The sequence below is a fragment of the Python bivittatus genome, unplaced genomic scaffold (genome assembly GCF_059951505.1).
Source record: "Python bivittatus isolate LINGU-HERP-01145 unplaced genomic scaffold, Pbiv_v1 ctg000080_np1212, whole genome shotgun sequence".
Classification (NCBI taxonomy): Eukaryota; Metazoa; Chordata; class Lepidosauria; order Squamata; family Pythonidae; genus Python; species Python bivittatus.
In genome coordinates, this window is record NW_028277035.1 from 82,065,451 (window position 1) to 82,077,656 (window position 12,206).

General features: G+C 42.2%; 1 protein-coding gene across 8 annotated transcripts in view; it reads right to left on the reverse strand.

Annotated features, from left to right (window-relative positions):
- The window catches only part of PTPRG (protein tyrosine phosphatase receptor type G), a 610,625-nt gene that overhangs the window by 122,282 nt on the left and 476,137 nt on the right, over window positions 1-12,206 (reverse strand). For all 8 annotated transcript variants that reach the window (XM_088134427.1, XM_088134425.1, XM_088134422.1 and 5 more), the window contains exons 7-8: window positions 11,851-12,008; window positions 8,380-8,572 (exon numbers count right to left, since the gene is read on the reverse strand). In XM_088134427.1, the coding sequence (XP_087990553.1) occupies window positions 8,380-8,572; window positions 11,851-12,008 (351 nt within the window). The remainder of the gene's footprint in view (window positions 1-8,379; window positions 8,573-11,850; window positions 12,009-12,206) is intronic.

Here is a 12,206-nt window from a genome sequence, read left to right on the forward strand (position 1 = left end):
CAGTTTACTGCCACTCGAATAACAAACATGAGATCGATCAACTTGCTGTTTTAACATGGCCAAATGTTTATGAAGTTAGTCACCCCACAGCAAGTTAAGTTTCTTAAAGCAACTTTAAGGGGGGGGTGTCGTGATTTAATAGATACAAGCGTTGAAAAGAATTCCAAAAGCACACACAACAGTAAAAGATACTATAGTTTGCATCTTTTATATAATAAACCAATACAGAGTAATTTTCTGCATATCATGGCAAAATGTGACACACGGACCAGGGTCACAAGCATTTAATACAGTGAGGAAAAAATGCTTTTTCTGCTACATGCAATTCCACCGCCCTATGATGTATGATTTCTATGAATGTGGGGGAAAAAACCATGTTTCATCAATATACGCACAAGAACACATCCTGGCTAATAATTTTGCTATAATAATGGGGTCAGTACAATTTTAAAGGGGAAAAAAAGCCTTTTAATGAAACCTACTGTGAGTCTCTTTTTGCAAAACCCTCATCTAGAAATTCTTAGATGAAATGAAACATGGTATCCTGAACAGGTACCTCATTCAGGCTGAGTTGCAGAATTACACTGGAAACAGTGGGCAATATGCTTGTGATTGCTAACCTCACGGCATCACAGCAGTCATCCAGAGGAGTCAATCATTTTAACCGCACACAAATGTTTTGCATGGATCAGACCTTAAGAAATGGCTTGGTATTGAATAGAATTAGTCGGCTGCTTAATGCTCCATGCACAGAGAATATGAATCAGAGACTTTGCCAAGGCACTTGTCATTTCAAGTCAGTGGTTTTAGTTTAGAAAGACAATACAGGAAACAGAGTGAGTCTTGAACTGAGGAGACCTGGGTCCCCATCCTTGCTCAGCCATTATCAAAGAGTAAAATTGCCTACCATAATCTTGATTTTATTATTTGTTTTAATTAAAGTGTGGCACATTTTTCCTGCCACATATCTTAATATGTGTGGTCTAATCAAATGATAAATCTTCCCCACATTAACCTCTTGGTGATGTCTGCTTTATGCTATTTTCTACACTGGTGCCATTGGTATCTGTCAGCTGAAGCTTTTATTGAGGAAAAATAAAAATAGTTTAAATACACCTATTATATATATATAGCGGCTGGATAGCGTAGTGGTTAGAACACTGCCTTTGATGCAGGAGACTGAGGTTCAAATCCTGGCTGGTACCTACCTTACCAGCAGGGGTCCTTGGGCAAAGACCCCCTAATGCTTTACCTGCCTACCTCAAATATGAGAGTGACACGAACTAAGAGAGTCATGCCGGCTCGGATGTCGCCCAGATTAACAAGGTCTGCATCAGATGTTGGAGAACCAGGACAATCTGATGTTAAGTGGCCTACTGGAACAAACCATACATGGACGAGACAAGAGAACTTGGAATTGATGGAATGCCACCTCAACAGCAGACCTAATGAGAGGGGATATATGAAACGTATGAGGGAACTATGGATAGACAGAAGGCCTACATCCACACTAATTGAGAAACAACTAGTTACCCAGCGCTTCAACATAGTGAAGAGGAAGCTGCTCTCACAACTTGAGATAGACCAACTCCACATAACAACCCGGACTCAAGCAGACCTGGAAGAACAACTGGATGTGCAGCCAACACCTGAAGCTGGAACGTCACTGCCACCCCTTCCATTACAGAGCACAGCAGCTGATATGAGGCATAAGATCATGGATAAACTAGCTACAGTCAACCCTTGAGTCCGATTACCAAGGCTCAGTGGAGAAGTACCATCAGATAGTAAGCTAGAAGAGATGATGGACAGAGCCCTCCAGACAATCCCTACTACCACCATAACTGAAACCAATGAATTGGTATTCACTACAGCTGCTGTAATCCTGGAAATGCTTGGCTACACAATCAAGAAGAACAGCAGTATATACCCACCCTGGAAAATGAGATTGGAGGCTAAGATCAAGGCAACTCGGAGAGAAGTCAGTCAGCTGGTGGAACTACAGAAGGGTGTGGAGATTAAGGATAAGATTTGGCTACTGAAAAAATACATGGGCCTGACTCCATCTGAAGCCCTAGAGACTGCTAAACAAAGGCTCACAGCACTGGCTGCCAGGCTAAGGAGATACACTAGAGAAGCAGAGGCTAAGGAGATAAATGCCCTGTTATCAAAGTACCATCCAAAGTGTACTCCCAACTGCAGTGCAACAACACAGTAACAGCAGAGCCACCAGCAGTGGAAACTGAACAGTACTGGAAGAACAAAAGGGAGAAAGAGAAGACACATAACACCAGTGCAAAGTGGCTGCAGGACCTGAAAGCAGACCACAGCAACCTCCCAGAACAGGAACCAGTCACCATCACAGTAACAGACATCCAACAGTGGGTCAAGAACATGAAAAGCTGGACAGCACCTGGCCCAGACAAGATCCACACCTACTGGCTAAAGAAACTAACAGCAGTGCATGAACGCCTAGCAGCACAGATGAACCAACTGCTAGCAGCAGCCTCCCACCCAGACTGGCTAACACAAGGAAGGAGAATGTTGATCATGAAAGACCCTCACAAGGGAACAGCACTGTCCAACTACCGGCCAATAACCTGCCTCCCCACAACATGGAAAGTCCTATCAGGCATCCTAGCTGCCAAGCTACGAGACCATATAGGCCAGTACATGAGCACAGCTCAGAAGGGCATTGGGAACAACACCAAAGGCTCAAAACATCAGTTACTCATAGATAGAGCAGTTGCCTGAGACTCAAGGTCTAGGCAGACCAACCTGAGCACAGCCTGGATTGATTACAGGAAAGCCTATGACTCAGTGCCACACACATGGATCTGTGAATGCCTGGTGCTTTACAAAGTCAACAGGACACTAAGGACCTTCCTCAAGGACTGTGGAAGACAACACTGGAAGTCAACTCAAGACAGCTTGCACAAGTGGCCATCAAGTGCGGCATATACCAAGGTGATGCACTGTCCCCACTGCTGTTCTGCATAGGCTTAAACCCCCTCAGCCAGACTGGATATGGGTGCAAGTTCAAGAGTGGAATCACCATCAGCCACCTTCTCTACATGGATGACATCAAGCTGTATGCTAAGAGTGAACGAGACATCGACTCACTGATCCACCTGACACGGATCTACAGCAAGGACACTGGGGTGTCATTTGGACTGGAGAAGTGCGGCAGGATGATAGTAAAGAGAGGGAAGGTAGTTAAGACTGATGGAGTGGAACTACCAGTGGGCCACATAGCAGACATAGACACCAGCTGTAAATACCTTGGTGTCCCACAGTCACATGGGAACCATGATGAGGAGGCAAGGAAGACAGCAACATCCAAGTACCACTAAAGGATAAGACAGGTGCTGAAGAGCCAGCTCAATGGGAAGAACAAGATCCATGCCATCAACATGTACGCCCTGCCAGTCATCAGATACCCTGCAGGTATAGTGAGCTGGCCAAAGGAAGACATGGAGGCTGCCGATGTGAAGACCCGGAAGCTCCTCACAATGTATGGAGGTTTCCACCCCAAGTCCAATGTCCAGAGATTATACACCAGCTGCAAAGAGAGCAGGTGGGGTCTGATGAGTGTCAAAGCCACTGTCCTGGATGAAACCCAGAGCATCCAGGAGTACATCAGTAAGATGGCACCCAAAGATGAGCTGTTGAGAGAATGCCTGAGGTAGCAGCAGACATGGGAGGAAGTTCAAGTGGAGGAAGTACCATGGCAAGATAAACCCCTGCATGGGATGTACCATCGACAGATAGCTGAGGTGGCTGACATTGGGAAATCTTATCAGTGGCTGGAAAGGGCTGGACTAAAAGACAGACCTGAGGCACTGGTCATAGCAGCACACAAACAGGCACCAAGCACCAGATCTATAGAAGCAGGGGTCTACCACACTAGACAGGACCCAAGGTGCAGACTGTGCAGAGAGGCCTCAGAGACAGTCCAGCATATAGTGGCAGGGTGTAAGATGCAGGCAGGAACAGCATATACTGAATGGCACAACCAAGTAGCTGGGATTGTGTACAGGAACATCTGCACAATGTATGGGCTAGACCCCCCCAAGTCCAGATGGGAGATTCTACAGAAGGTCATGGAGAATAACAGGGCTAAGATCCTGTGGGACTTCCAGATCCAGACGGACAGGCAGGTACTGGCCAATCAACCAAACATCGTGGTAGTAGACAAAGACCAGAAGACAGCGGTAGTGATAGATGTAGCAATGCCAAGTGACAGCAACATCAGGAAGAAGGAGCATGAGAAGCTGGAGAAGTACCAGGGCCTGAAGGAGGAAATAGAGAGGATGTGGAAAGTAAAGGCCAAAGTGGTCCCAATGGTGGTAGAAGCACTTGGGGCCATGACTCCTAAGCTGGGAGAATGGCTCCAACAGATCCCAGGAACATCAGAGCTCTCTGTCCAGAAGAGTGCAGTGCTAGGAACAGCTAAGATACTGCGCAGAACCCTCAAACTCCCAGGTGTCTGGTAGAACACCCAAGATTGAGGAAGACACATACCACCCATAGGGGTGAGAGGGGAATTTTGTGTGTGTGTGTGTGTGTGTGTGTGTGTGTATGTATGTATATAAACTCCCCATACCTTTGGAGAAAGCATCATATGCAAACATGGAAGATAAAAAATTCATAATTGATTATGTGCCATCAAGTCAGGGTCAACTCTTAGCAACCACATAAATAGATTTTATCCATAACTATCTGTCTCTAATCTGGTCCTTCAGGTTAGTGATATGGTATACCCATCACCACTGTAACAGAGTCCAACCACCTTGCTACTGGTCAACCTCTTCTTCTCTTTCCTTACAGCCTTCTCTATAAAACTAGGTCTTCGCTTAATGTATCTAAATGCTTTATAATAAATTACCTTTATCATTAAATCACCACCATTGCAGAGATACAGGTAGTTCTTGATTTACGACTACAGTTGGGACCGGAACTTCCATCGCTAAGTGATGTGGTTAAGTGAGTTGCGCCTGACTGTATGACCTTTTTTGCCGCAGTACCTGCATCATGTGGTTGTTAAGCGAATCTGGCTTCCCCCATTGACTTTGTTGGAAGCCCCCTGGCAAGGTCACAAATGGTGATCATGTGACCCCAGGATGGTGCAACTGTCATAAATACATGCCAGTTGCCAAGTGCCAGAATTTTGATCCAATGACTGCAGGGATGCTGCGACAGTTATAAGTGTGAGGACTGGTTGCTAGTCACTTTCTTCACCGCTGTTGTAACTTTGAATGGTTGTTAAACAAATGGTTGTAAGTTGAAGACTACCTGTACAGTATTCATTGCTTCTTGTCCACCACAGCAAATACTAAGGTTAGAAAGAGTTATGACACTGTTACGGCTATTTTTATTGGCCTTGTAAAGCCAGAAAAGATAATTATCCTTACAAGGTAGTCCAGATAAGAAGCACAACCAGGAGTACTAGCTCTGTCTTTATTGTAAGGTTACAGTAACAGATTCTTGCATGTCTGAAAGTACCTCTCCCATCCCTCACTTTTATTCTCCTGAAAACTAGGGAGGGTTCCTTCTGAGACATTTTTACCACCGCTTCTCCTTCAGATTCAAATTTCATTTATCAGATCATTGTCTAGACTGCAGATATTCCTCCTTTCTCCCAAGGTCATTCCCACATATCATTACAATAGGCAACCTTAGAAGCAGCACAACACTTTTTTGTAATGATGGATCTTAGCAGAGTTTTAGAGAATGGCAGAATGGGAAGCAGGAAGTACTAGATCAGGAACTTAAGGGAAATCCAAGCAAGCAAGCAAGCAATGGAATATATCTTTACAGCAAGAGTTGGAGAACCACTGGCCTTCCTGATGCTCTGAACTACAACTCTTACCAATTCCAACATAGTCAGTGATGAGGATCCTGGGAATTGTAATTCAATATCTGGAGAGCTATAGGTTCTCCATTTATGCCTTGCAAGCTCATGAGCCAATGTCACTAACCAAAAAAGCACAACCTAGATTTACATATAAGCCATAATTTGATCTAAACGTCATTTGCTGAATTAGCCATTGTCATGGCTAATCTAATGCTAATCTGTAAACCAAGATTTTTTATTTCTCTATGTATTTTCCCATAATATTTATCCATTTATTTCTAAAATGCTAAAAGTTGGCTTATAATCTTTGCTCTCAATATGATATAGTACTATGGAGCTCTTTTCATGTTGGGAAAAGAATTCAGAACCATTCTTATTGAGCCCAGATGCCAAAAAATAAACAAAACACTCCACATAAGGGTGCTGTAACATTTCTGCAGCAGCTATTAACATGGGAAATATTGCAGGCACTCATTCAAAGCAGGAAAACCTTTGTAATAATATGCAACGTATTTCCAGGAGTTGCTCTGAAAATAAAGCAAAATAAAAAAGCAAGCCCAATTTGCTACTTTCTTCTAATGTAAGCTATTACCTTTCACAGGTGCCCAGAGATGGCCAACCCACCAGCAATAAATATTCATGCTTCCTGATGATGCTACAAAGCCCATTTCAAACTGTCACCACCAGGCTGTCATTAAGGGGCCTGAGAAGCACCATATTTTTGATTAACAGTAATCTTTAGTCACTTTTGATCTCAACAGCTCCTCCCAAAGCAACTGCTTACGTGCATTTGCATATGTGTTGGTGCTCATGGGGAAGGGAAAAAATGAGAGCCAGTTTGGTCTAGGGGTTAAGGCACCAGGCTAGAAAGCAGGAGACTGTGAGTTTTAGTCCCGCCTTGGGCATGAAAGCCGGCTGGGTGACCTTGGGCCAGTCCCTCTCTCTCAGCCCAACTCACCTCACCGGGTTGTTGTTGTGGGGAAAATAGGAGGAAGAAGGAGTCTTAGGTATGTTCGCTGCCTTGAGTTATTTATAAAAATAATAAAGGTGGGATAAATAATAGTAATACAAAATCTCTAAGACCTCCTCTCTTTCTTGGTTCTTTGGGGGAAATATGGCTTCCACGGTCTGTTTGATTTATTTACGTATGTCTGATCTCTATAAGGCAATCTTATAAGTGTCTTGGGTAGGGGGGCTATACCAGGTGTGAGGCCAGTCTGCTTACTCCTATTTATTAATTGTAATGGTACCTGGGAATGACCTTGGGAAAAGAAAGGAGAGCCACAGACTGGACAACTGGCATGTAAAAGATGCCTCAGCCTGAAGAAAGGGGAATGGTGCGGGAAACATTTCAGAAGGGACCCTCCATAATTTTCTGGAGAGTAAAAGGCAAGGAGGGGAGAAATACTTTCAGTCTTCTAAGATTTTGTTAATGTAACCTTACAATAAAAAAAGAGCTAGTACTCCTGGATGGGCTTCTTGTCTGGACTTCCTCGCAGGGCTAACAGTAATGCCTTTAAAACTGTACTGAGCCAACCCACCCCAGCACCACAAATTGGAGTATTTTCAGATGTTTAATAGTCAGCTACTTTGGGAACCAATCTTGGCTGAAAAGCATGGTATATCAAGAATTCATTAATTGATTAAATGGGGGATTCATGCATTACATCTCTCTAGCAGTTTTGTTGCAGACAAAAGGCATCCTAGAGGGAGCGGACAGATTAGTGCAACAGCATCACTGGGGCACGGTAAAGTTAAAAGGTGTCTTGAGAGAGAGAGAGAGAAAGCGCCTTTGTCTAAAAATTCTGCTTTTCAGTATTTTTACAAAAGTGCCGAGCCTTCCTTCCCCTCCCCTGAAAAAGTCTGCAATGAAAACAAAATGATTGGTAGAGATAAAACTGTCTCAAGAACAGCAACTTTGCCTTATTTTTTGCTTGTTATGGTGGTTTTTCCATCTGAGCCATCAAGCCATCAAATTTATATGGCATCAAAGAAAAACATTTCATGCAGCATGTATGTCTACACAAGCATGGGAAGAGGAGTGGTTTGTTGGGGCAAGAATGACATGTGTGTGAACCCCCTGTTTAATTTATTAATAGCTCACCTGTATACAGGTAGTCTTCATTTAGTGCCCACAATTGGGATTGGCAACCTGGTCATTAGGTAAAGGGGTCACTAAGTGAAACCCTGATGGTGCTTACAGTCGTACTTCAGCTTTTCTTTGCTTTGCAGACCTGAGAAGGTTATAAACGCGAGGACCGGTTGCAAAGTTACATTTTCAGCACTGCTGTAACTGCAAACATTTGCTAAATGAGGCAGTGGTTAAACGAGGACTACCTCATTTAGTAAGAAGGTATCTTAGTATTGCTATTTGAGTGATGTCAAATGTGTTGAAAACAAAGCATGTCGATCAAAAGACTAATGATTACCTGGCCATTCTTCCCTGATCACCCTATCTAAAAAAAACCCAACCCTAAAAGGATGATGTTTTCCCTGGTTCTCAATGGACAAAGCCACTCTACCTTTGGAGGCTTCAGTGCCCAGTGGATTTTCAAACATGCTGGTTGAAAGTTGGTTCCAAGCATCCTTCAGAGCAGACTTGGAAACGATCCTGTTGTTCAGGCTCTGTTGTGGCCGGAAGTTATTCCGTAGATATTCCACGGATTTGACATGATCTTGCTGTTCTGTGGTAAATATGGAATAGAAGGCTTCCAGCTGAAAGCCACAATCAGGATAAGGGGAAAGGAGGGGAAAAAAGACATTAATTAGAAAAACAATGTGGTGAAATGTGGGCAGCTGATAATAACACAAAATGGCAGGAAGTGCTGATGCCAAGACTGATAAATCAAACAGGAAAACGTCTGCCTGCTGAAATCACTGCCAGCAGCCTTATCTAGCCTCATTTCTATTCTGCCAGGCAGCCGAGAAAACACTCTAGAAAGTTAATGTCAAAGAGAGTCAAGGAAAAGATTATTTTCTAGCCTCTCCTTAGTATAGAGGCTTAAAGATATATATTGCTCTCTGTCTCTGTTTTATTTTATGTTGTGTTGCATTTTTGTTTTACTATTACTCTGCCAAAGAGGAATACATGGTCATTCCACAGTAACATCAATCACAGCTCAGGGCACGGCCATTCCGTATTTCCATTTCATCTTTACGGCAGTTGTTAGAAACCCCAGCAGTTCCCAGACCCGTGGTGTTGCAGGCTATCCACACTATTAGAACCTGCATAGCTCAGGTCTAAATCAGCGTTTCTCAACCTTGGCAACTTTGATGTTCGACTCCCAGAATTTCCAGCCAGCGTGGAGCTGAAGTCCACACGTCTTAAAGTTGCCAAGGTTGAGAAACACTGCTCTAAATGATGGAAATGTGCAAAGAAAGAAGGGCTGGGAAAGAAATCTACCTGCCTAAGTTTTGTCTGCAAGCAGAAGCCAAAGCTGGAGTAGAAATGGAACTTTTGCCCATCAAGTTTCCTCTTATTTTCAGCCAGGATTATTTAATGTTTCTGGAGTGAAGGCCACAGTCCAAAAACTAGTAAGTAGATTGTATTTTAGAAAAATTGGCACATTAAAGGCATGTTCATATTGGCACACTCCACTTCATAAAATACTTTCTATAAAAATGCCAACAATTTGGCTTTAGCCACAGAAATAGAAGTAGTTTTGTAAAATACTAAATTTTACCATTTTGTAAAAATATTCTTTCTAAAATGAGAAGGAGCAGAATCAAAGGCGTCCAACATACTGAAGACCACTGCCTTCCTGTCTCACCAGGGATGAACCACATCTCCCTTTCCTCCACTGCTTTTTCTTGTTTCCTTAAACAACATTTCTCTTTCGGATAATGCTCTTGTAAAGCAGGATCCCAAATGACTCTGCTTCTTCATGCCAAGTGGATGAATCACCTTACCTTAAGTAGCTATAACAGAGCCTAGGAGATAACCCAACCCCATTCCTGGAAGAATTTGAGGAGTCAAAATATCATTTAAAGAGACCTTCAACATAGTACTCAAGGAGCAGAGAACCTTTTGTTCAACAGTAATAAGGCAAAAAGGCATTGCTGACATGTTTTTATTGCAGGGATGCATAATCTTAGGCACGGGTAGCCTACAAAAGCCAGCATTTAGATCCAGGACTGTGAGCAAATTTTAATTTTTAATGCTGCACAAGGGAAAAGTTATTAAGGACATAAAAATAGTCATATTAGGGATATTTAATTAATTTAAGCTAAACTAAATTTAGTTTTGAGCACACTACTACATGCACACAGAGGATTTGGCAAGTTTAATCCTTTGCTACCGATGTTCTACCATCTCTGTCCTTCTAAAGTTTACTTGAGCTGATTTAGCAAGTGTTGGTGGAGAGATCTGCTAGACCTCTTGTGATTTGTGCACTTATCACTGCATTGCTGAAACTGGCATTTTGGGGCATTTAAAGAGCCAGTGGGGTATAGGGGTTAAGGTGTTGGATTATGATTGGAAAGACCCAGATTCTAGTCCTCTCTTATGCATGGGGTCAGGTGAGTGAATTGGGGCCAGTCATTCTCTCTTGGCCCTAAATTGGGAAGTTAAAAACACCTATTTAACAACCCACACTGGACCAGCATGGTACATTATGGGCCATATCCTTCAGTTAAGGCCATCCTGCAGTGATTGATTCAACCTGACAGTAATAATAATAATAATTTTCTGGCACTTAGTTTGAAATCAACTAGAGTAACATAAAGACATCCCACAGTTATTCACTAATGTTGCCTTGCATTATTTTGTATATTCTCTAGTAAGACCTCCTACGAAATCCTCATAAGGATCCGTATGCCCTTCTCAGGCACACCCAGTGCAAGCTTTATTCACCAAAAGAACCTTTCAAATATCCTAATTCTGAACTCCAGGGGCAAACTGAAATTTGTGGATTTGATTTAATCCACTGCTTGACAACACTGGATGGAGAAAACAGGGAAGTACAACTGTCAAGGAAAAGACATATGAACTTGGTGTGCCCTCTTAATTGAGAAGCAGCGGCACGAGTGATGGCTTGATGTTTTCACTTGCTTCCATCATGTGGGTTATTGAATATTTATACTCCTTCATTCATGTAAATTGGTGACTTTTTCCATGAACGGTTAATACCCTCCAAGATGCCTTTGTTGCAATGAAATATATTAACACTAGCAAAGAAAAGACGGGGCAGATGTCAATGAAGAGACATTTTGAAAACAAAGATTTTAAATGCGATTGCCTATTTAATTGTTAAAACAGTTAAATATTCTCAGATTATTACACTGGGACTTCTCTCACTGAAATTGTCTCTTGTTGCCTTGCATTATTTTGTATATTCTCTAGTAAGACCTCCTACGAAATCCTCATAAGGATCCGTATGCCCTTCTCAGGCACACCCAGTACAAGCTCCATGATGTTCTAAAATCAGGCAAAGTTAGTATATCAGCAAAAGCATTCCTTTGTGCAATTATCTCAAACTATCAAATCTGTGTCTGTATACATCTAAGATGATTTAGCAGAATTTTCAAGCAGAAACACGAAGAAAGGAAAAGAATGAAGAATTCTGTGTAAATATTTACACCATGGTTTAAATGTATCTGAACAGAACAGTAATAGCTAAAATCATTTAAAAGGAAATAAGATGTCACGTTCTATTATCTTCTTGTGTGGAGTGGCTGATGTTCAGCTTCAGAGAACAATAAAACAAAATCAGATTGCTTCCTTTTCTATCAAGAATTATTTTGGCTTTTTGTGGGGCAGAGGAAGGTCTTTTCTATTCTCACAAGAAAAAGAGATGAAATCTGGTTATAACATATGCCAGCTTTTACAATCCAGCACACTCCAGATGTGTGGGGCTTCAACTCCTAAAATCCTGGTGGCCACACTGGATAGCAGGAGTTGAAGTCCAATGCATCTGGGGAAAAACCGGGTTAAGAAGAAAAAACAAAACTAAGAAAATAATGAGTCAGGCAAATTGTTTATGATACAAACCTACCTGCCGATAAGAGATGGGGACAGGCATTCGAAAAACAATCCATTCCACAATTTCGCTACATGGAGGGGTAGTCAATGACCCTGCATACCGATAGTAACTTCCCAAAGATGCTGGCAGGAGATCCCTTAACACAAAGGGATCCAAGAAGGTCTCTTTCTCTGTAAAATAAAATATTTTAAAACCCATAAAAATAAAAGAGAAAGGGATGGACATTGCAAGAGTGGTCAATATCTTTTTTATGAGATCCAATACATCTGTTTCCTGCTAGTTAAAGGTGGATCTTTAATTTTATATAGGAAAAGCAAGCACCCATGGTTATTTGCAATCCCTACCTTTTTCTGAGGTTCTTATGAAGT